Source organism: Gymnoscopelus braueri, assembly GCF_963280865.1.
Source record: "Gymnoscopelus braueri genome assembly, chromosome: 12".
NCBI lineage: Eukaryota > Metazoa > Chordata > Actinopteri > Myctophiformes > Myctophidae > Gymnoscopelus > Gymnoscopelus braueri.
This window is the reverse complement of record NC_137614.1, coordinates 15,675,567-15,699,733: the sequence shown is the minus strand read 5'-3', so window position 1 is coordinate 15,699,733 and position 24,167 is coordinate 15,675,567. Positions and strand designations below refer to the sequence as shown.

General features: G+C 42.0%; 1 protein-coding gene across 1 annotated transcript; it reads right to left on the bottom strand.

The window, feature by feature from the left end:
• Positions 1 to 268: 268 nt before the first annotated feature.
• ampd2b (adenosine monophosphate deaminase 2b) lies at positions 269 to 23,153 on the bottom strand. The gene is made up of 18 exons (XM_080444473.1): positions 23,029 to 23,153; positions 9,714 to 9,838; positions 9,085 to 9,221; positions 8,866 to 8,934; positions 8,633 to 8,729; positions 7,821 to 8,007; positions 6,425 to 6,566; positions 6,051 to 6,140; positions 5,639 to 5,768; positions 5,261 to 5,455; positions 4,948 to 5,079; positions 4,566 to 4,729; positions 4,260 to 4,386; positions 3,999 to 4,162; positions 2,842 to 2,962; positions 2,025 to 2,198; positions 1,514 to 1,624; positions 269 to 1,055 (listed from the first exon to the last, which is right to left on the bottom strand). The coding sequence occupies exons 1-18, from the start codon at positions 23,132 to 23,134 to the stop codon at positions 810 to 812; spliced, it is 2,517 nt and encodes an 838-aa protein (XP_080300599.1). The 5' UTR covers positions 23,135 to 23,153; the 3' UTR covers positions 269 to 809.
• Between the last annotated feature and the right edge of the window lie 1,014 nt (positions 23,154 to 24,167).

Below are 24,167 nucleotides of genomic sequence, written 5' to 3'. Positions count from 1 at the left end.
AAGATTTCCTTCCAAAGGTGAGATACCTCTATATAACTAGCAGCTACCCAGTGTTGCCCAGTTTATTGCACTGGAGAAATAGGCACAAAGTACTTGGAGCCAGGCTAGTCATGTTTTATGTCAGGATTATTATTGCAGGAATCTCCATATTTGGGAAAAGTTTAAGTCCAAGCCACCTCCTCATCGACTTCTAGTATACAATTAAATTGTAAAAAAGTTAAATATTAAAGTATAAAACATAAATAAATAAAAAGTTGTCTATGGCCTTCCCCGTGAATTAATAGATAGATTATGTTATTATTATTATTATTATTATAGATAAAGTTGAAGTTGTATGTGTCTGTCTGTCTGTCTTGTATCCATGCACACACCCCATGTCGGATTAGACTGAAACTTTACATAGAGGTGTGTTATGATATGGGCAAGGTCAAGGGCAAGTTTTGTGAGGCAACTTGGTGCCCCAAGTACACCCCCTTGGACATAGCATGTCGCTGGGACTTAACCCCAATCCAATCCTTGATGCTGAGTGCAAAGCAGGGAGCCATTGGGTAACATTTGTTATAGCCTTTGGTATGACTTGGCCAAGGATTGAACCCCGAGATCCCAGTCTCAGGGTGGACACTCTGCCACTGAGCTGGTGGCCTCCAAGTACCTTATAATACCTATTTTCCCCTCACAATAACCCAAACAATGCATGGGTACCCTGCTAGTACTATATACCGTATGTTTACAAATCCTTCCAAAGTTCAGATGTTTAAAATAAGGAATTTATGTTTAATTAAATGAATTTTGTCGTTGGTGCGTCAGCTTCACTTCTCTACCTGTACAGCTCCCATATACGGACTATCTACCTGTACAGCTCCCATATACAGACTCTCTTCTTCCTCGATGGTCTCCAGCTCATCTGTGCTGATGGCTTGTGTGATTAAATTCAACTCCTCACACATGGTCTCGTAACGGTACGCCACACGGATGTCAGGGACATTGGTGCGCCTGATGTCGTTGCTCTCATGGCCCTCTTTGATATAGTGTGGACCGAGCCAGTAGCTCTTAAACTGATGGAGAAGAGATGAGAAATCCATATTAAATACACACACAATAGACATTTCATGTCAATTATAGCTGCAAAGTAACAGACTAGAGGAAGGCCTGGCCTGTCACAGAATGCTTTGGCTGTGATAAGGAACATGCCAAGAAAATAATTATCATCACTTCATTTCTCTGACAAAGAAATAAAATGGATCAGATCTCTAGAATGGTTGTAGAATAGTAGAATATCACTTGACAGGTGCTGAGTTGAAGAATACCATGAATACCAGTACCATGAATAATAGACAAATAAGCTCCTACACTTGTTTAGTGGACAACGTTTCATCAGGTGTTGTTTCGGCAATGCCATAATGTGCAGGTTTTACTGCATTTGTCATAACCACTAGTGACCGATCTCTAAACATTCTGTGACAAGCCGTTGTTCTATTATATATGATGTGAGGCTGAAGTTGTAATGTTGTACCCTATGAGAGAATCCGCTCATTAGCACACTGTTCCTAGCCAGCTCACACATGTCACAGGAGCTCAGCTTCCACACCTGGGCTGCAATGCTGTACTCTTCCATCAAGGGCTCCTGCAATGTAATGTTAACATCACACTCACTACTGAGTATAAATATAATGTTGGTGTGTTCATCTTATTTAGAGTAGCCAATTATTTTTACCCCTTTTTCTCCTCAATTTATTCGTCATGCCAATTAATTCCTTCCCGCACATTTCTATGTTGCCACTGCTGTTGTACTCTACTGGCTCACCTGCCAGTGAGGCAGGTGAGCCAGTGCAGTGGAAAGATCACCCTCCCCTGAACACGGGCCAATTATGTTCGTGTAGATGCTCAGCCGAGCCGGATTCTATTCTACACACAAATTGCTTGTTTTACAAAGTTAATCCTTATCATATCCAACTAAGAAATTATCTACATACTGTAATAATAATAATGATAATAATAATAGTGGGTGAAGTGGGTGCACGAGCCTTGGTGAAGTGGAACTGCAGGGGATCATCAGTCGACAGAGAGACCATGAGGCCTCTGGACAGATACTCTGGGAGCGGGTTGCGATGGTAGCTGAGGAACAGGCTGTTGTTACTGAGGGGGGACATGGCGATGCCAATCTGGGCCAGGTAGTACAGATATTGTAGTACAGGAGCCTGGAGGTAAGGAAGAAGTTGTAACATTATCACACTCTTCATACAGTAATATGCATTATGCATTATGATACCGTGGGTTTATATCCTAAAAAGCATTTGTAAGTGAGGTAGAGGGTTCTTTTTTTAATGAAAAGGAAAAATGAATAATTCCTTTTACCACACGTCCACACCCAAAACCGAAAATGCTGAAGTGTTCATCTCAGTTCCCTTTTCTCAGTGGTGGAAAGTAACTAAATCAATGTCAAACTCAATACTTTAACCACTTAAGCCCGATTTTGTACTTCGGCTATACAAAAACGCATTGTGACCTATTTTAGAGAAGGTTTGATACATTCTGAACAATGTGCATACTTTTACTTTGTTTCATGCGAGTATATTTTGATTCCAATACCTTTGTTCTTTTACTCAAGTAAAAGTTTGAATACAGGCCTTTTACTTAGTAAAAGTAGCAGAAGGAGAAAGGAGAAAAAAGGGCTTCTTCCACCACTGCCTTTTCTTGGATGGTTACTCAAATAGTTTCTGAATAGAATCATTGAAGTTATGGCCCTATACTCATGTTTCGACTTTCGACACAATGTCCTGGAGTAATGCGTTCTCCCTTGTGTGGGAGAGTAAAGCAGCTCTTGTGAAGGTGAGGTCATACCTTCCTGAGAAGCAGGCCGTGGGAGATGTTCTCTGATAGCATAAAACCTGACACCAGGTGATGAATTGGCCCCGCCTCCCCACAGTGTGGACGCAGCACAAGTGTGTGGAAACCCCTCTTCCTGAGATTAGGGGTAACAGAGGTAATACAGTTAAAATACTTTTAAACATTATTTATTTTCTGGAGGACAGTTTGGTACAGTTAGTGAAACTTCCATGGCTGTCTCCCACGTGTGGAAATTCTATACAATTAAAGTGCCCCTAAACCTAATCTGTGATGTCATATCAGTGTAAAGTTTCATCATTTCAAAGTGTCTTTAGTTACAGACAGTATAATAGATAGTTGAAGGTACTGTAAGTGATATGTTTTGTTATATAATAATAATGTTTTTGTTAAAGCTCTACAGTGTATTCTGATATTAATCATTGCTATAAAGCATTTGTTCAGGGGTCTCCCCATCTCTCCAGCACTCTAATAAACAGAACATACATTTTCAGGTGGGTCACCAATGTCATCCAATCAGCAGAGAGAACCCATTTATCAGCTTCAAATTTATAGTGTTCTAATTCAAACTTTGTCTGCTCATTGTTTTTGTTTCATTACTTCCAGTTTCACGTGTTTATCCTTTATCTTCTATGAGTTCTCTCTCCTGATTGGATGAAATTTGTAACCCGACCGGAAAATGTATTTAATTTATTAAAGAGCTAGAGAGACGAGGAGAATCGTTAGCGAACAAACAATCTATGGCAATGATTACTATGGAAATATAGAGGTACTTACGTTTAACCACAAAAATAACAATAATAACTTTTGAACAATTAGTACAGCTACAAAGGTTGAGAATAAAGTATTCCAAAGGTCATTTCTTGATTCATGCTCAATTGCACAGTTCTAGTTATGTCTGCCCAATATGGCAATGATTTAACAGATGTGTCACTTCTCGTTAAAGAACAAGGCACAGAGGAACTGTACACAGTAAAATCCTCAGTCTTCATTTATGAATTTGTAACTCTGAGAGTGTAAACATGGAACCAAATGGACGGGTCTATTTGATTCCATGGTTTTGGTTCCATGGTTACACTCTCGAGTTAAATTACGGATTTTGCTGTATAACAAAAAGGACATTAGGAGAGCCAGTTAAAGGTGAAAATACATACCTACGCAGGTGATTCAGCACAGTCATGTTAGCATACATGTAGTAGAGGTAATAAGAGTACGGCGGGTTGTCCTCCCCTGTCCAGTTGGCTGGTAGAGGACTGTCCAGGTTGAAGATATGGTGCTCTGGTTTGGACTCATCATCCACGCTATCAAAGCCCACTACCTGAATGGACAACAAATCATTATGCATAAAATACAGCAAATTTAGGGTACATGACTGATACAGTATTCCAAGGCAATTAGAGCAAAGAGTTCCTCACATGCTGAAGGAAGAGGTGCAGCTCTGGGTGGCTGCCTGGGTTGACTGTAACCTCGAACAGGGGCATGAAGATATTCTCTAACATCTCCTGGAAGTTACACAGCTGCTTTTTGGTGTGATAGACATCACTGTGAAGAGAGAGGGTAATTGATGACAAAGACTTCTGATTTTAATGATGTTCGTTTCACACAAGGCAAATCAAATTGATGTGTAGAACAGAGAGCAAAGGACAAACGTGCAAATAAAATATAATAAAATCTGGCCTTGTTTCAATGGTGATTGAAATTTAGAACGAGGGGGCACTCACAAAAGTCTTGGCACTTGCACAAGCCAGCGAACGTTGTCTGAGTAGACTCGATGTTTGACAGCCCATTGGGCCAGTTTGTCCCACTCATCTCTGCAGCGTCCATAGATGGACAGCCTGAGCTCTACATTCTGGTATTTGCTCTCCTCCAGGTCAAACATAACTTCCTGAAATGCAGTCAGAAACTATGGTCAGCAGAGGGCGCAAGTACCATACAAATTAGCTAAACATCAACACTGCAAATCCAGTGTTAAGGAATATTTAACTAAAATACAGAATTGGTTATGTGCGTACAGTATACCCCCCAAAACGAAATAACTTGTACTAACTGACTGAAGGCTGTGACAAGGGAGTGTTTATGTTATTATTTGCATTCAGTGACCACCTTGACAATGTGACCGAAGTATTTCCCCTCGACATGGTTGTCAGTTTTGATGAAGATTTCTCTCAGTATCGACTCGCCAATGGGGTTGTATTTGGCATTGAACTTGTCAAAGCGATGAAAAGTGTTGCGGTCCTGTGAAGACATTGACAATTGGAATAGTCGCTGTGATTCACTACATTATTCTCAAATGTATTGATGCCCCAGTCGCATCAAATCACTACCTGTCATTTCAGCAGGGCATTATTACTTAAAAATGTAACAGCTCCAGTAAATGGGACACATGTTTACCCATTGGCCATGGTGTTTCACTCACTGCGTGCATGTCGAGTGTGTCCACACTCAGGTCAAAGGCTGTGAGGTTCATGCTGTCGAACACCTCCATGAGTGTCTGGCCTTTGCCTCTCTCCACGTGGACAATCTCTGCAGGATACTTCTTCATGGCCCTTTTAATGAAACGCAGCAGGTGCTTCTGGTTCATGCAGGACGAGGCATGGATATGTGTGTCAACCTGGAAACCATCCCAGACCAAAATAGATCAGTGGCATCCCTATTATGGGCATGTTATGTTATTATAGGCAAAAAAATCTTAATATCTTTTTTCAAAAACTACAACTAGAACAATATAATCCATACTTACAAGACATCCAAATTCCTTCTAATTAGACTCAGCATAAATTACTAATGAGCTCACCTTCCGGATGTTGTAGAAGTCTCGATGTGGGACTTTCTTCTGTGCTGCCAGCTCTTTCATCTCATTCAGCAGGATGTGCATCTGGAACTTGGAGCTGAGGTACTGTAGTCGACGATAGCAGAAGGATTTCCTGTGGCAGCGGGCAACAAAATCATGCATAGAAAACAGCATCCTTAACCTTTGATTCTTATGCAGGCCACAATGCATTGTGTAGAGGGAACTCTACACCAAACACTGGTCTACAAAGTTTATAGGGTTTAAGAGGTTGATTAACTGTTGCTGATGTGTAATCTACATTGTGCCGCCTGTATACACGTTTCAATATCCTTTTGTTAAATACCCTCACTTTATATTGAATCTACACTTTGCTGTAATGTTCCCAGCTGTATTTATTATCAGAGTGGAAACTCACACTGGTCCATTGATGATGAGGGCCATCATTACGTTCGTGTCAGCGATGTATTCCTGTAGATCTGGATACGGGATGTCCAGCTCTGTGCTCCTGAAACCAACGCAAAGCTTTAGCAGAAGACACCTTTTTGGTGACAAATCACGGATGAACTGAGCTCCACCTCTACGCTCCTAGCATCCTTGAGGTATTAAGTACAGAACATCATGCATGCCTTCATCGAATGGTATGAAATTACATCATCATTTGTTTTTTTGGTATTTGTTGCAGCACAGGTTGCATTGTGATATGGGTGTGTGATGCATGAATGTGGGCAGCAGGACAGTACAGATACAATCAATCAATCAATCAACCAATCATAAAGTACAGTATCTCACTTATCCATTGTGCTCCCTGCAGTGTACACATGCACCACACCATTCACCATCTTGCAGCCATATCCCGTGTCAGGTGGCATGCTGGCAGGGTCTTGGTTCTCATAGGGATGCGTTGCAGAAACGGGTGGGTGCACGGTGGCATCTGAGAGAAGACAGAATGTCATGTGTGATGGCATTGAACGAGATGGGAGAGCACATTTGTAGAGTGTCATTGGTCACCACAGCCTGCACATTGTGACAATCTGTTGATGGGTGTGTGTACCAGATGGGTTGTGAAATCTATGAGTGTGGCCTGATGTCTTAATATTTGGACACTGCAACCAGACCCATTGTTTAAGCCTATGCTGTGGTGAGGAGTACAACACAAAGTGCCTGCCAGTGGCCATAATTTGTCGATCTGTGTGCCCTTAACCACATGAAGCCTAACGTCCCTATTCCGACAAGAATGTAAGATCTACAAGCTCACAACGTGAACTTATGACGCAAATTTCAGCAAAAGGATTTGGTGTAGAGGGAAATACAAGAAGACCTAGTATAGAGCCCTGGGTAAGTATGTAGTCTAATATGTAGGGTTTAAAGGGGTAGTTCACCCCCAATTTTCTATTGATTACTGACCATCTGGAGCCTTGAATTCATAGATATTTTTTTGTTTTTGTCACATTCCTAAGCCAATAATTTGATTATAATAAATGTGTCCCCATTGATTCCGGTAGGAGACACAAATGCATTTGTGTCTCCTACCGGAATCAATGGGGCTACATTTATTATAATCAAATAATAAAGGAAGGAATGCGACAAAAACAAAAAAATATCCATGAATTCAAGGCTCCATGGGGTGAGTAATCATTAGAAAAAAAGTTATTTGGGGGGTGAACTACCCCTTTAAGTGGTTAAATGAACACTACACCGACTTTTTACCTTATATCCAATTATTACTTATAAAGGGTGGCATGTCTATAATGTCCACAATACCTATTCATGTTCTCTGTATTGCCATAGTACAACACATAGTGAAATGAAGCAGCCTAGCATACTACCACCACCCAGTGGTATATCATGATGTCAGGGGGTGGCAGAGGGAGGAATGTGAAGGAGGGACCGACCGACCGACCGACCGACAGACAGACAGATATTGCTTCAATTTTATAAATTGACCAACAATAATGATTGCACATGCACATTTAAAAGTGACAAAAAAAGTTCTCCTTCAATTTCTGTGTGTTTATGTACTGTATAGTATGTGTGCACGACACGTGTACATGTTTATTTGTATTGTGTAATATACACATTGTGTATATTCTCGTGTGTGTGTGTGTGTGTGTGTGTGTGTGTGTGTGTGTGTGTGTGTGTGTGTGTGTGTGTGTGTGAGAGAGAGTGAGTGAGTGCGTGTGCATACTAGCATTCTTTGATTCTTTGAGCTCCTCATCATAGAGCCCCATGTCTGCAGGTCTCTCGCTGAGCTCCTGAAGGCAACGGGCAGTGGTCCTGCAGAAGTTCTGTAGTGACACGCCAATATATTTCTCTCTTATGAAGAGGGCCTTCACCACGCACTTGGCAGCATCCAGCAGGTCTGTGAAGGGAACCTTTGGGAGGAGAGAAAGATTGGAAAGATGACAGGACATGTTTTAATTTTTAAGTAGCCTATTCAGGGTCGTCGTTACGCGGGGGCTTCGGTGGCTATAGCCACCAATGTTTTATCCAAAGCCACCAATAATAATAAAAAAAAAATATATATATATATATATTTATTTTTATTTATTTTTTATTTTTTATTATATATCTATAACCCTAACCTAACCCTACCCCTAACCTTAGAACCGAAATAAAGTAACAAAAAACGGGGGGAAGGGCAGCGCGTGCATGTGTCCGTTGCCTTGGGGGCTAAGCCCCCAACCTAGTAGAGACCTAGCGACGCGTCTGAGCCTATTGTTCTAGGAAGGACATTATTTCACATAAACAGAACTGTGATGCAATGTTTCGGTCTAGTAGACCAGTTGATGCCTGAGGAAGGTCTACCAGACCGAAACATTGCATCATAATTAAACATAACTCTTGACCGTGCATGTGGCAGTGTGCAGGCTTATCTTTTAATGTTGAGATCGTCTACTTGTTTTATACGCACTTGCTTTTAAACGTCTTAATCTAGGTGTGCGAATGTCTTTCTACACAATATAAACAGAAAGAAAGGCGACAGCCAGGATGACTTACCCCACATTTTTCCTCCCCAGAGATGCTAACTCGCTGGTACTCCCCCTCTGGCTCCCTCTCCCGCAGGTCAGGGTATTGGCTCTCCTCTTTCATATATCTGATAATAGATACAGCATATCATTTAGATACATGCAAATTATTCCTTCCTAAGCTGGTAGTTCTTTAGATATAGAAGACATAAAAAACTAGTGCAGTGGTTTCTACGCAAGACGAAAGGGTAGTTCTTTGCTTACTCTAGGTCTGTAGCGCTGTCGGTTTTCATGAACTCCTGTTTGGCTCGTATGAGGATATCAGGCTCAAACCTGAGGGAGGAGGGGAAGAGTTCACTTCGAGGTCACCAACATTTGTTTTAAGATCAATCCTTGAGAATGCAGAGTTCAAGCTGTGTCGCAAAAGTTGAAATGTTACGTAGCTCCTCTCATTCACTCAGTGTCCTGTCCGTTCTCACTTACTTGATGTCCTGGCTTATCTGTCTCTCCAGACGGTGTCGTTTCTCCTCCAGCTGTTCGATGGGGCTGTCCTCTGGGAACTCATAAGGGGCAGTGCCAGTGCGCATCTCACTCTCGGCCAGGCTGCGTGAAAACAGCTCCTTCACACACAGACACAAATACAGCACATTCAACATGTCTGTCAATATTTACAGACTGGGTTTGACTTTATTCACTTGGCAGTTGAGCACAATAGACCTTATTCACAGCAGACATTTTGGTATGTCCTGAAGCCAACGGTTAACTGGAGACACCTAAATGAAACAGAGCCCCAGTCTGTTTCATTTAGGTGTCTCCAGTTAACATGCTGGCACACAAACACCTAAATGAAACAGACCCAGAATGTTATCTTCAGCTTTATTTAACCAGCTATGACACTGTTGGGTGGGTGATGGCTGATTTATCCTGTGTGCATAACAGGTGTATAGTCACACCTAACTCAGAGTTTAATTAGTTTGACCAGGCCAGATGTGATTGCCGCCTCAGTCAAACTAATGGTGGACTCTGGGCCAGGCGTGACTGCTTAAATCGGCCATCACCCACCCTTCAGACACAGTCAAAGCTTCTGCTAAGGTCTATGGTCAAGCACTCACCTCGGCAATCTCTTTGTACTTCCCGTCCATGGATGTGCGTAGGTCAATGGATTGTTTTAGGGATACTGGGATGCCAGGCAAGGATTGCTGGGAAGTGAGCAGGTGGCGGCCACCACGGAGATCAACTAAAGATTGAAAATTGGGAAAAGAAAGGAGAAGAGAAAAATCAGTTTTATAGGTTTTTTCCACTGATGCTAGGTCTATTTGAGCTATTATGGACAATGAAGAATGGCACAGGGCCTCAGTATGCAGTTTTGCTTGTCACGTCTGACTCTCACTATATCTTAAACCAAACAGAATTGAGTAATACTTTATAGTTTGCCATTTGTATGAGATGGTGTGCAGAACTAATCAGATCAGCTCATTCTTCTTTCTGGTCAAGTGCCCCCTTGACTGTAAACGAGCTTATCAACCTCGACAAACAATATAGTGATGGGTGATTTATACTTAGTTGTGCGCCAGTGTCGTGCACTGAAATAGCCTAATTGCTATTTTCAGTCTGGCTTGCAACCACGTATAAGTCAGGCTTCAGTCTCTCCATTTACCCAAATGACAGATAGGACTGAATCACAGGAACACAAGTCTAGACAGAAATATTAATCAGCAGAAGTAGCTCAATCATCTATGATTTAATCACTGCATTTTTTTCTGCACGATTCCTCACACTGCCGGTACTATCCCCCTTCCAAAGCGGCCAACACAGATGCTTGTTATTCCCTCCTCAGTCCGATGGCCCAGTCTCAGCTTGTTGTTCTTCTCTCAGTCAGTAGGCTTGTACACAGTTCTGGAGGTCTGAGCTCAGCGGCAGTTTGTGCCTCAAGATACAATGGACCATTCAGGTGGAGCGACCATTAGCACATACACCGGGCAATGCCCTCCATTGTTGCCAATGCAAGACTCAAGTTTACAAGATACAATCCCCGTTCTCATGCAAACGGCTGAAAAACAGAGTATGTTTTTCTTTTTTTTTTAGGACTCAGACTTCTGGGTTCCCTGGTAGCTCAAACCATTATCGCAGAGCCTACGCAGTTGCAGTATTCTAGGCTGGGCTCCACATTTGGACCTGTGTGCAGTAGCTCAACCTGTTAGTGAGCAAAAGTGCCCAGTCCTGACATCTTGCGTTCAAATTCAGTTCAGGAGCTATGCGGCGTGTTATGCTCTCTTTCCTGTCTCTCTATACTATGATGAAGCAGAAATGTCTTCAAAACCATCCTAAGGAGGCTCTATCCAAGGGCAGCTGTGAGTGGATTCAAGGGGAAAGGAAAAAGGTTGTTAAAAGTTATACGAACACAGGGAGGTCAGTCGCTGCTCAGCCAACTACAACAGAGACAGAGAGAGAATGTCTTCACCCCTCTGTTCCACCCGGGAGTATATTTAGCTGTCCATGTGCAGCGATATTAATCTTTGCCTTGAAACTACGCGCCTGCCTCTGAAATATTCATTCTCCTGCTGAATATTTAATCTCCTTTTGTGCTAGAATGTCTGAGGGCCTGCTGCCCACCAGTGTTCATCTATCATGCACACATGCTCACACACCTGCACGCACACACATGCACACAAAGAGAGAGACAGCATGTGGTACCTGTGAAATGAAAACAAAACAGTTTGTTGTGTAACTGCTCTAAAGTGCCTGATCGAAATTATGTTTTGCTTAATTAAGAGCTTGATGTAACTGAGGGCTTCTGCATCTCCTCTGTGGCGAGAGCAAAGGTGACCGGGGAGGACTAATTAGAGTTTTGGATGGGGCCAATTAGGACTAGATAGCAAACCTGATTAGGACAACACTAACGAGACACCTCAGATAGTTGCTGTACGATGTAGGGGAGAGGTGATGGTGTAATCAGTGGTTAGACCCTAACACACAGTTTCCCAAACAATGGGTTAGGGTCCATTTATGGGTCCTGGACCCATTTTTATAGGACGCGAGTAAATATTTTCACTAGTTTGGGTCCCGGGATTCATCAAATTTCTCTTTTGGGTATTAAGCTAAAAAGTTTGGGAACCACTGCCTTAATTCACACCCTATCATCACCTCCTACTGAATGAGCTTCACTCTACAGCAAACGAGCAGTTTTAAAAATATACCATGGCAGCAGATAACAACATTTTAGCATTTCAGAAAACTGAGGGGAAATGTGCATAGATTCTAGTAGCCTATCAGGTAAATCTCAATCTTTGTTTGACCTTTCATGTTCAGCGTAGCTACTAGAGATTCTGCAATGTTATTACATGCCCTGAAGCCAAACCAAAGTGGATAATGCAATGAAATGAAGAAAGATGAGTCTGTTCTGATCCTAGAGTTTGATTTGTGCTGTGATGAAATAGAAATCATCAACAAATAGAAAGTGAATCTGCACACTGCTAAAGAAAAGGGCTATGGACAAAGGTCCAGTAAAACAAAACAAAAAAACTAATTCATATGGCACCCAACTAAAACGTGCAAGCAAAACAAAATACAACAAAACACGTCATGCTTTCCCTTACTTCTCTGTAATCTAGTAAAACACAAATGCCTCAAAATTCATAAACAAAGAAGAGATTTGCCATGATACAGTGTTCATTTAACGCAACACTCCAGATTTGTACTGCATAGGAGCAGACCTATTGGTACTGTGACCTATTGGTAAGATATGACTGTCCAGGTCCAATCATATCGATGTGTCTCCATAGGAGCGGACAGTGGTGTGGAGGGCAGGAAGCAACCAGCTGCAAAGACATCCAAGCTGGGCCAAGACGTGCCAAGCCAAGCAAAGCAAAGCCCACTGGGCCTGTAGCTAATCCCCTAATGGCTGCTATATTTGGATCAGCTGCATCTACAGTTATATAATCACTCCTCCCCGTGGACTGAAAACACGGCACTCACAAAATTAATTCAGGCATTCAATTCATTCATACACGTATATATGTAAGACAGTCGACTTAAGTTATTACTGATCTGATGAGAAGAGTAGAATAGTGGTATAATGCTATAATTCACCACAAGAACAATAAACTATGGCGGCTAGACTGAGTCGGTCGACTGCAACATTGTACTCCGGTACCGTGCAAGCTCACAACGTATTGCATCGCTTTGTGAGCTTGTAGTTCTGCACTTTTTGTTGCTCAATACCATCGTCCAAGAATACATTAAGCATAACTTCCTCTGGGGATTTCAAATCTCTATCTCTTATCAGGCGAAACCGAAACCTGATGCACAATGTGCCAATTTCACAATGACATCAAACAAACAGCATTCCATCCATAGTTTTGCTGCTCAACACTGTACTGTCACTGGGTGTCAAAAGGAGGTCAGACGGTATCATCTTGCCAAGTGACCTCCAATCCATGCATATTTCAGCAGCAACACAGAGTAGCGAGTTCTCCCTCCGGTCCTTGTCGGTGGAGGAGCGGATAGTGTGGTGTCTGTGATCACCAGAGGGATATTAAAACAAGTGGGAAAATAATCTGAAACCTGCTAGGAAAGGGTTGCAAGAGGTCAAAGGCCAAGAGGCTTCCCGTGGAATCATATTCATCCACTGTGCTCCTTTTCGCTTTTGATCCTATATCAATAATGTCTTTTAATGGCTGCATGGATTATATCAGAGCTTCCGCACTGCAGGAGATTATTCTATACTGCAATGTAATTTACTTACTGTTATGCACACTTTAAGGCAGTGTATGTGATATTTGTTTGTTAAATACTCTATATTCATCTTATAACTGGGAGTCTCCCTGTCAGCTCTTAAAGGAACACTTCACCCAAAAAAAGCTTTGTTTCAATGGATTAGTCACCCCATGGAGACTTGAATTCATGGATATTTTCTGTCTCATTCCTAAGACAATAATTTGATGACCGGCAGCGGTTCCGGTAGGAGACACGAGTCTCCGTTGTGTCTCCTACCGGAACCGCTGCCTACCGGTCCGCTGGTCATCAAATTATTGTCTTAGGAATGAGACAAAAACTAAAAAATATCCATGAATTAAAGTCTCCATGGGGTGACTAATCCATTGAAACAAAGTTTTTTGGGGTGAAGTGTCCCTTTAAGACAACAGGCTGTCCCAATGTGCAAGCTGTGGTGAGACTGAGGGTGCGTTCGGAAATACAGCACGAGCACACTGGCCAATACAAACTAATATGCAAGTGCAATTTCCGAACGCACCCTGACACTCACTCTACAAATTGGAGATTTTTCTTGCTGTATGCACACTCCCACATCTTTCAATGCCATCACACAGTGAGACATTCTGTCTTAGTTGCCAGTTGCCACCGTGCACCCACCTGTTTCAGGTTGACCAATTTACCAATTTGATCCAATCAGGATACAGATCAAACAAGTGAAATTGGAAATGATGAAACCAACACTATAATTAAATATTGAAGCTGATAAATGATCTTTGTCGGGTTCTCTCTCCTGATAAAATTGGAATCCTGACCACAAAATACATGTTCTGCTCACTAAAGAGCTGGAGAGATGGGGAACACTGTTACTGAACAAATACTCTATATAGCAACGATTGCAATTACAATCGGAATATAGAGCTTTAACAAAAACGTTTTATTTTTACAAAAACATATCACATATCCCTTTAAGCCTAATTCCCACCATGTTATTAACTTGAAAATCAATTATTTCCAGACAACAACACCATTGTGTGACAATTTATAACGTTGGCTTCAGTCTAATCAAATATAATTTTGCAGCTACAGTAATCTCAGAAACAGCCAGAATCTTTAGAAGAAAGGGAGAGATAGAAATATAGTATTGCAGTCAGATTACAAGATTGGTGTATGGAAGCATAATTACACTGTAAACTTACCTCATTGACACAAGAGTCCCTGCTTAAAGGTACGGCAACAGATAAGGGACAACCAGATATTTATACGATGTTTCAGTTTAAGAAAGTGTTTAAAAGGGGGACATTTATGAATTATGAATAGGATAGTTAATTTATTTTGTTTGGTTTTCTTTCTTTGTTCTCAAATTGTTTTGTTTTTTTCTTCTCCTTTTTATTTGATGAATCATGGTGATGTACTGGTTGGTAGCCATTGGACAGAGCATCTATTATTTGATGACTTTTAATTGTAGATAGGGGCAGGTATAATAAGATTTATCTTCTTCCTGTTCCTTTTCATTTGGGGAATATGTAAAAAGAAAAAAAGGGAAAAAAGTAAATGAATGTAATCATGTAAAACCATAAATTAAATAAATAAAGATGAAATGAAATGAATATATACTAGTCCATCTAGACAGCTATATCAGTTGCTTTCTGAAAATAATTATATGGAGATTATGTAAAATGAGAAAAGTGATCTATAACAGCTGAAAAGGCAGCTTGAATATTGAATATATAAATATGTATAACATATTTATTGTTTATGAGAATGCCAGAATACAACATAGATATATAACATAGTATTTTGTATTATCTGTTGCCCTGTTTTTAAGATTTCTTTCTCTTTTGTTCCTGCCTCTCTGTCTCAATCTCTCTTATTCTGCATTTTTTTTTCTGTCATAAGGCATGCCATGCTTGCAGTGTACCCGTTTCTACCACGTATGTAAACATTAGTGCTAACGTTTCTAAGACTAACATTTACAGGGGAGATTTATCCACATCACAGAGGTAGGACTGGGGAATGGAAAATATGAACAATCACCACATATTCTTGTGAAATCCATTTCACTACCAAGTGGGTACATTGCCAGAGAAACAAAGCTCGTCTGTCCTTGGACAGAACACCTGGACAGGCTCTCACAACAATTACCAGAAACAGAATTGTTTTTATTGCCAGGCATGTTTGCACATAGAAGGATACACAGAAGCAACTGTATACTGTTAAATATTACTCAAAATACATAAAGATAAGCAAAAATAGATACATTAGGAACTATGTACAATGTGCAATATACAATGTACACAATAGACTGTAGAAGCTGGTATAACAGTGCAGGTAGATAAATAAATACATAATCATTATTGCATGTTGAAAGTGTACACAGAGGGTAATAGTGTACTGCCCTTTAGCATCCAACAAACTACTGACACTGATCTAATTGTCCGGATGTTTACATTCCATCTTTCATGAGACAGAGTTCATGACATACAGTAGAGTAGTAGTACACCACAGTAAAATCTCACCATGCCATAGTGGCCGCTGACTATGATGTCAGAAGACAAACACATGTGGACTGTTGGAGAAAATATACAAACACACACACACACAGAGCACTGCATGCAGAACGCAGCCTCATCTCAACCCCACTGCCACTGCCAAGAGATGCTTACACCTCTGGCATCCCACATGGGCTCTGCATCAAACAGCTGACATCACAGCAGACATAGTGTACAGTATACAAGCAAAAGCACCACAGTGCTTTTTAAGCACTCTTTAGTCACCGGCCTATAGGGTGCCACATGCACGTCTATAAACTAAAGACGGAATCCTGCAAAATGTCCTTCCTGTGTTCCCTTTATTGCCTCCTTGTGTTCTCATGTCGTGCATGAAGAATAGGAAACAGACAGCAATCATTAAAACAATCCCTCCGTCCTTCTGCCTCTGGATATTACTCCCTCTCAGATTCCACAAATACTGATGTTGCATGCAATACATGATTCAGCGATCTACACTCCAACTCTGTGCACAGTTGCACCTTCATCACCCATCCCAGACTGAGGAGAAAGCTAGTTTGTGGGGACAGTCAATCCACACTCATTTCTCGTCCCCACAACAAACACAGCATTGCCCCTTGGACATCTGCACAAAGCAGTGAAAGCCCAGGGACAAAGAGGGAGAGGGAGAGAGGGGGGTTAAAGGGAAGGCGACATGGGGGGAGGTGAAGTATTATTTTGTTTTTCCAATGGGATGTGGGTAGTGGAGCATGCATACCTCTCTCCTCACAGCCTTCCTTCCCCTGCAGCTAGAGGGGCTGGAAGAGAGAGTCTGCCTGTCCAGAGAGATGGAACATGGCAAACAGCAAAACTGCCCAGGATGGCGTCTGCTCTCCTTTCCAGATGGGATAACATGATGGTGGGAGGGAGGGAAGGAAGGGGAAGAGTGGAGAGAGAGCGAGGAAAACAAGGGAAGGAGAGAAACACCACATAACAACACTCAAGTCAAATGACAACATAGACAAAGTGCGCACACACAAGCAAATGCACACATGCACGCACTCTGCATGTCCACTGTGCCCTTAAGCTGTTTCTGTCATACATACACAGTGATGGTCCAGTAGATCCATGCATTCAACCTCACATCTCAGTGAATAACAATCCCTCCCACCCCACCAAACTCTGTGTGACTGCCTCCTGGTTCAGGCCAGCTGTCGCTGCTCTGGCTGGGCTGCACTCTGCAGCAGCTGATCCTCCTCATTTAAATGACTCTGACATCTATCTGGAATGTACCACAAGGGGCAGAGGGGTGGGGGTGGGGGCCATGTCACTTGCAGTGGTGGATCTTCCGCAAGCCTTTATCATAGGACAGTGGCGCTTGCCGCAAAGGATTGATTTCCAAGTGAAAAAAGCAACGTTTGAGCAATATTTTCACGCTATAAATTAGCATATAGATTAGTGTCCGTTTTTTTCATGACCCCCCTCTCCTCTGTTTCTCAGCTCCTTCCCATGTTTTGCTAGAGGGAGCATGTGTATGAGAGGTTTGTTCATCTGTGTGTGCCTGTGCATGTTTTCTCCTGCTGGGAGGTCTGAGGGAGATGATTGTCCACTATGAGACCTCCCCTGCCATCAACTCTCACATGAATTAAATTAAATGGTCAGCATGTTGTCCCTGTTATTGGTGCAACAATTTCAGCTGGAATATGCTTTCCCATGCTGTGAAGACACTAGTCTTTCTGTGTATGCATAATGAAAAAAAAATGAACAATGGTTATTGATTTTGGCCTCAACATGGTTTTTGACGCAATGCATCCTCATTTTGCCATCACATGCACTCATATATATTTGAGAAATTGTAGATTCTATTTGCTGCAAGCACAATTGTAAAGGTTCCCGGGTTGAATGTCTACGTAATAATAATAATTTGATTTGTTGGAGTCCAACACATTTCTGCATGTTTAATGATCACATGTTCAGATGACTGCTGCCAGTTCACTAATGACAGGCCAGAGAGCTTGTCCTGGACATTGCTTGTGATTTGGCTCAGAATGCGCTCTGGTGATTTAATTGAGACCCAGGGAGAATCTTCACCACATTGCCTGGTCAAGAGGATGAGCAAGGACTAAATCAGACTTGTCTACCTAGATTCTTGTCATTATAGAATGTTGAATAAGCTGATGCCTGAATTTCCATGATTGTTATAATAATTCCACGACAGTTTCATAACACATTTTAAAGCCTTGTCATACAATGTTATTTCCCTTGACATCTACAAACATGTATGTATATTGCATATGTATAAAACAAATGAAGTCATAGATTATTTCTGTGGAACAGGAGCAATCCAGTTTCAACAGCACAGCATTTCAAGAAAACCCTGGAGCACTAGAGGTAAACAAATTTAAACCAAGCAACCCAATTCAAAAGCAAATTAAAACTCATTGGGACTAATGAAATTGTAATGACCCAGGAAATGGTACACCAAACAATGTTTCTGTTACAGTATGTGTTTGTCAGTCCAATCTAGTTGAATTTACTTATAAGAGGCTCCCTCTCATGGTCAAAAGACTGTATCACATACAGACTCTCATCAAATCATCAACCAAACTACAGCATGGTACTGTATAAGTAATAACAAACTCATTTCATGCCATAAACAAAGGCCCAGTGGCAGTAATTAAAAAGGACATGGACAATTAAAAAGAACAAAGCAACACTCTAGCACAACAAAATGCAGCAACACTTCAACCACAAGTCACATGATTGAATTTATGGACAGGTAGAAAAGCTGTCTTTAAAACAATGTGCATCGTACCTCTGTGCCTTTTCTTTGTGTGGGACAAACCTCGACTAGTGAGAACCAGGCTTCGTCTGTCCTTTGGTAGCTGTGGTGTGAGTTTAATGTGCAGTAGGCTGCAGCAGTGTGGGAGACACAACAGCGTACTAAAGACACAGGGTGGGGGTCTCTATATGTACTGTATATCCCACCTCACCTCTCCAATTAAAATATGAGTAGCAGGGCAAGATGTGGTCCCACCCATGGGGGCAGAAGTCCACATTAGCAAGCATTCAGCCCCACATGAGTAATGGGGGGGTGAGACTGTGAAAAAGACTATAGATAGATACAGGTGGGAGTATTGACTAGGGGTTATCAGCAATTTAGGCACGTCTGTTTGCAAATAGCTGGGTGGGAATCCTAATGCTCTGTCAATCATTCATTACAAATGAATGATTGACACACGCATTCCTAAAAAAGGACAACCACCTACTGTCACAAAACGATTCCATAACATGATTCAATCAAAGCATAAAACAAAATCAAAGTCTGGTACTTAGTAGAAGGTTTTGTAAGGTTTATAGACTGGATCCTTTTAAATGGGAACTTTGGGCAGGGATTTTTTAAATGGATACCTGTATATCTTTTTGGAATATAGTAGAATTTACAGTAGAAAGTTGAAAAGTACTTGTATTGGACAGAAAGGGCTCAAAAGATAATGGAACCATTACAATGGGGTCATATCAAACGTATGCATGTCATGATGATAAGGAAGATAATAAGATATGTCCAATCAAGGTGTAAAATGTTTATGGCCAAAGTACAAAGGGTCTTTTGAAACAGCCAATCGGCAGACCATAGTAAATGGCTAACATCAATACCTTGTTCTGGTATTACCTTACTGGAAATGGGATCACACACTTTACAAGGCCCATATTTTATTTATAAAAATCCCTCAGGATCTTAACACAGAACACATGGATTTCCAAAGAGTCAAATTTGGCATCATTACAATGCATTATAATTGTTGATTTTGTGTCACCTACAAAATTGGACTAGATTCTTTATGCTATACAGCCATCATAAACAGAGAGCTTGGCACTTATTGTGGATCTACGGGTGTTCAAACACGTGAACAGAAACACCATGAGCCACACTCTCGGCTAAGTGGTGAGTGGGTGTTGTGTTAATGGCAGAACTGCAATTTTCACAACAAGAAGAAGTGAGTCACCCTTAAAGCCAATCCCACCTGTCTAGTTTAATCTATGCACCCTGCAGTGACCTGCTACACAAGGACATTATCCTGGGGCTCGGTTCTGCACATAATAATGGTACATGGACACAAGAGCTGTCTGATGGAGAGAGAGGAGCTGTGAGCTCATTCTCTCCAAACTCTGGTGGATCTGATGACAACCTGATGTCAAGAAGAAAGTTGTGAAGGAGTCAAGCCAGTTCTGATGAGGCAATGCTGAAAGCTACAGTACTCCCACTCCCCTTTGTACTATTATCACACAGATGCTGCACGAGTGCTGATATACTGTAACAGTGCAGACTTGAGGAAGATATTTATTTGTATTTATTAATATAGACTGAAAGAAAGGTTGAAAGGAACAGAGCACGGGAGGCACAGCAGCAAGCGACAGGTCATACAACAGGCTTATTTAGGCCTATTCATACTCGACGTAAGACCCTTAAGTAAGCATAAGGAACGGAGGGGAGACCAAAAAGGGGAGGTGGGATGGGGGGTTTGTCCGTCGATTATGTCATCCGATCATGAGCTCTGAGCTCAACCTGACGTACCTGACGTACGTTCACTGCTTCCCTCTGGAGGATGAATAGCCTCTTGGCCCTAATCACGCATAAGAAACGTCTCAAACTATGAATGCACTGAATGCACTGACGTAAAGAACGTACCAGTTCCTCACCCCCGACGTACATGTACGTCAACCCCCATCTCCGTCTAGTATGCACGCCACTTTATAGTCTCACCCACTCTAATCAACTGACTGACAGAGTGCAGACAGATCATTACAGTGTGAAATGGAGGAATGGAGGCATTGGGTTCTTATTTAAAACAGTCTAATGGACCCTAGCAGTTCCAAGCTACTAACCAATTTGGACATGAATTAAATGGACTAATGAAATGGAAGTGTGAGAGGATCAGTAATTCATAAGCATATAATGAATGTCTCCAACAGTAACAAGGACAGTCACACATATATCAAAGTTTCATTGAGGGTTTCAAGACATGACACTGGTAATTACACTAATGGTCCATCTACCACAATATACATATTTAGCCTACATTTAGTTTTGCTAGAAAGTAATGAGTTCATATACACATATTGTACATTATGTATCTTAGTACTTTAGTGATCTTATGATAAAAACAACAAATGAGTCAAAACATGTCATGTGTCTCTGTCTCTGCTTTCTCGAGATGGATTACTGACTTGCTTTAACAAACTAAATATGATCTGAGTCTTATCTTTTGTGGTGCTTGTGCAGAGCTAGCTTTAAACCAGGCCCTGGATAATGGCGTGTGGGGGCTGGGGCAACAGGGGGGTGGGGGGGGGGGGCGCACACACAAATCTGTCAAAGATGATAGCTAAGATTAGCTGGCACCATCCCACTCAGCCACCCTCCAAATCTGGAGCATATCCCTTAGAATCTCTGTAATAGTTACTGTCGGCTGTGAGCAGTGACAGCAGTGTAATCACAGAAAGGCAGAACATTTCCACCATGACTGAAAGAGGAAAGAATTTCGCATCACTCCAAACCAAACAGGTCTCTCTCTTTTGGCAGTACTACTGTACAGTATGTATAGTTTCATGTCATAGCACCGTAGATACATCATTATATTTCTTATAGTATTACCTGCTATAAAAGCACTGGGGTAGTGCTTTTTTAATTCACCCCTCACCATGAGCACAAAGCACTCTATGAGCAAGTAAAATACATAAATACTATTTTCTTAAAGTCTCTGTCTAAGGAGTTTTCCTTAATATTCATGCAGCGAGCAAGACTTTTTCTGCCAGTTTTCCTTATTGTTTTTGAGACCACCACACCTGCAGTCAACCGTGAACAAAGGACAAATAAGGGCGCAACAGTTTCCCCTGTTTTTTAGTTTGAGTGATTGCTAATGATAACTATGTTTTATTTAGTGTAAGGTTGTGTAAGGTTTACATCATTCTAATATGACAAGCACATTTTAAAGATATGAAAGATATGTCAGCCTACGACTGTTTATACAGTATTGTGAACTTTTCCTCATTCACACATCGAGGAGTGGGTTGGGACTGCAGGGCTGCAGCCTCAGCAACTTCCCTCGTTTCATAAGACAAAAACGATTCATGTCACCTGACCTGAATATGAATAGCATTTACAGAGGATTGATGGGCCTATTTTCTCTGAGCGATGTGTTCCGAATGAGATGAGAGGGAAACGCCTCATGAATTGTAGCAGAGAGTGGCGTTTAATTGTGTTTCACCATAGTGACATTCTACCTTCAAAAGGACCCTACTCTTTGTAGTAGTGATGAAAGGGCATTTGGTGTGCATGCTGTACATCAGGGTCTACACACTGAGGCTAATCCTCTCATTCAGGAAAGAAATAAAGGCTTGGTCAATCACTCACGCAGTCATAAGGTACTGACATATTTCTCTCTGGAGACAGATCAACATGTTGGATCTCAGCAAAATACAAGTCTTGTATGTTTGCCGGGATAAATGACAGCGTCAATTCATTAGAACCACTTTAACCCTGAGGTCCACATTTTGGGCATGCGATTAAAAAAAGAAATGACCTTTTCTTAAATAACAGATCTACAAGCTCGCGATGTGGCACATTGTGAGTTTGTAGCTATTTTCGATATATTTTTGGAAAATGTTTGAAAATAGTGGTAAAGCACTAGACTGATAACATGATTTTATGCATAAAGTGCAAGTAATCTTTAAAAAAAAGTGAAGAGGGATGAAGTGGAATACCAAAAAGCAGGGAATTTGACAGGAAGCTGCAGGGAACACACACAAGGTACAGTGCAAATGCTGCAATCCTTATGCAGAGCATGCCACACCTCCCCGAATCAACAGGTTAGGATTTCCCCAAAACTATTCAGAGGCAAAAGTATATTCACACTCCATGGGGTCCATGATTCTTTTCCAACTGTTTCTACCACATTTCTTATAGCAATTGCTGAATATGCATGAATAACACTATATCATTACAATCATTTAGTGATGCGCATGCTATGGCATGGTAGTCATCATTTTGGTTATTGTAGTAGATTGTTATGAACATTCACTTTCACACCAGTATGATATATGGTATATGTATTCTTGCATTAACCGATTAAGCGCTATTTTCATGTTTAGTTTAAAAACAGCTTGTAGATCTGCTATTTTAGGACAAAAACAACGTGACACACAATTCTGAGTCTCCAGCCACACTTACCTGGGCTGGCCGTGTACTGCAGGCTGCCCCTCTTCCTGAAGGGTGACTGGACCTTGGGTTTGGCACCGACCCCAGCTGCCGTCCCGGGGGTCAGGTTGGAGGACATGATCCCCGTCTGTGGCTCAGCAGTGTACGGACAGGAAAGGAAAGGAAAGCTATGATATAAGTGAGAGCTGCAGGAGATGGAGAGTGTTAGGGAGAGGAGGAGAGGGAGAGGAGGGGCAGTTGGAGGAAAGGACAGAGTGAAATGAGGAGTAGTGAGAGAAAGAGAAGAGAGATGTAGAGAGACAGAGGATGGAGGGCAGGAGAGCGAGGAAGAGACAGGAGCAGAGATGCAGCACAGATGCTGGGTAGCTAGAGGGGGTTTAACTGCAGTGAGGGATGCATGTGTGAGCGTTTGTATGCATGCGTGTGTGTGGAGGGATTTCCACAGTGGTTGGTCCAGCGTGGGTCTACCCTGCAGAGCATCGCTGTGCTTTCACGCTGCAGTGTTAGGAGGCTCCGCCCCCCTATAGGCATCCATGCCCGAGCTGATGCAGTGCCGACAGAGACCAGGAGGGGCAGAACAGAGGTGCTGAGCCCCCCACCCTATCATTACATGCACGCTTGTATCAGACTCATGCATGCACGCACTCACGGACAGCACAGCATCACAAAGCCCACTGGTTCTCAAGGTCAGGTCCGGGGACCACCAGCACCAGGGGGTCCAAAAGGACCCTTGCGGGTCTGTAACTCTGAGAGTGTACAAATGGATCTGTGGACCCTTACGGGTCCATTTGGGTCCATTTGCACACTCTCAGAGTTAAATTAAAACTGTTAATTATTTTCAGTGTAGATTGGGGTCCCAACGATGAAAGAATAAATACAAATGGTTCCATTACACTCCCAGAGGTACAGACCTGTACCGCCCTGGTGGTCCTCGGACCTGAAGCGGTGCTTTAGCTTACTCTGTTGCCGTAACGACCACAAACCCTTGATAGAGAAGGAACAGGGGACAGTAATAGGAGTAATGCTGGGGGTGGTGACAGCAGCATAACTGACACTGTTATGTCGGCCTACTGTACATCAGGGACCTGCAGTGTCATGCTTAAAGGGCAAGACCACTTTGGTAGAGGTTTGGGTTGTGTATTTACCTTGCC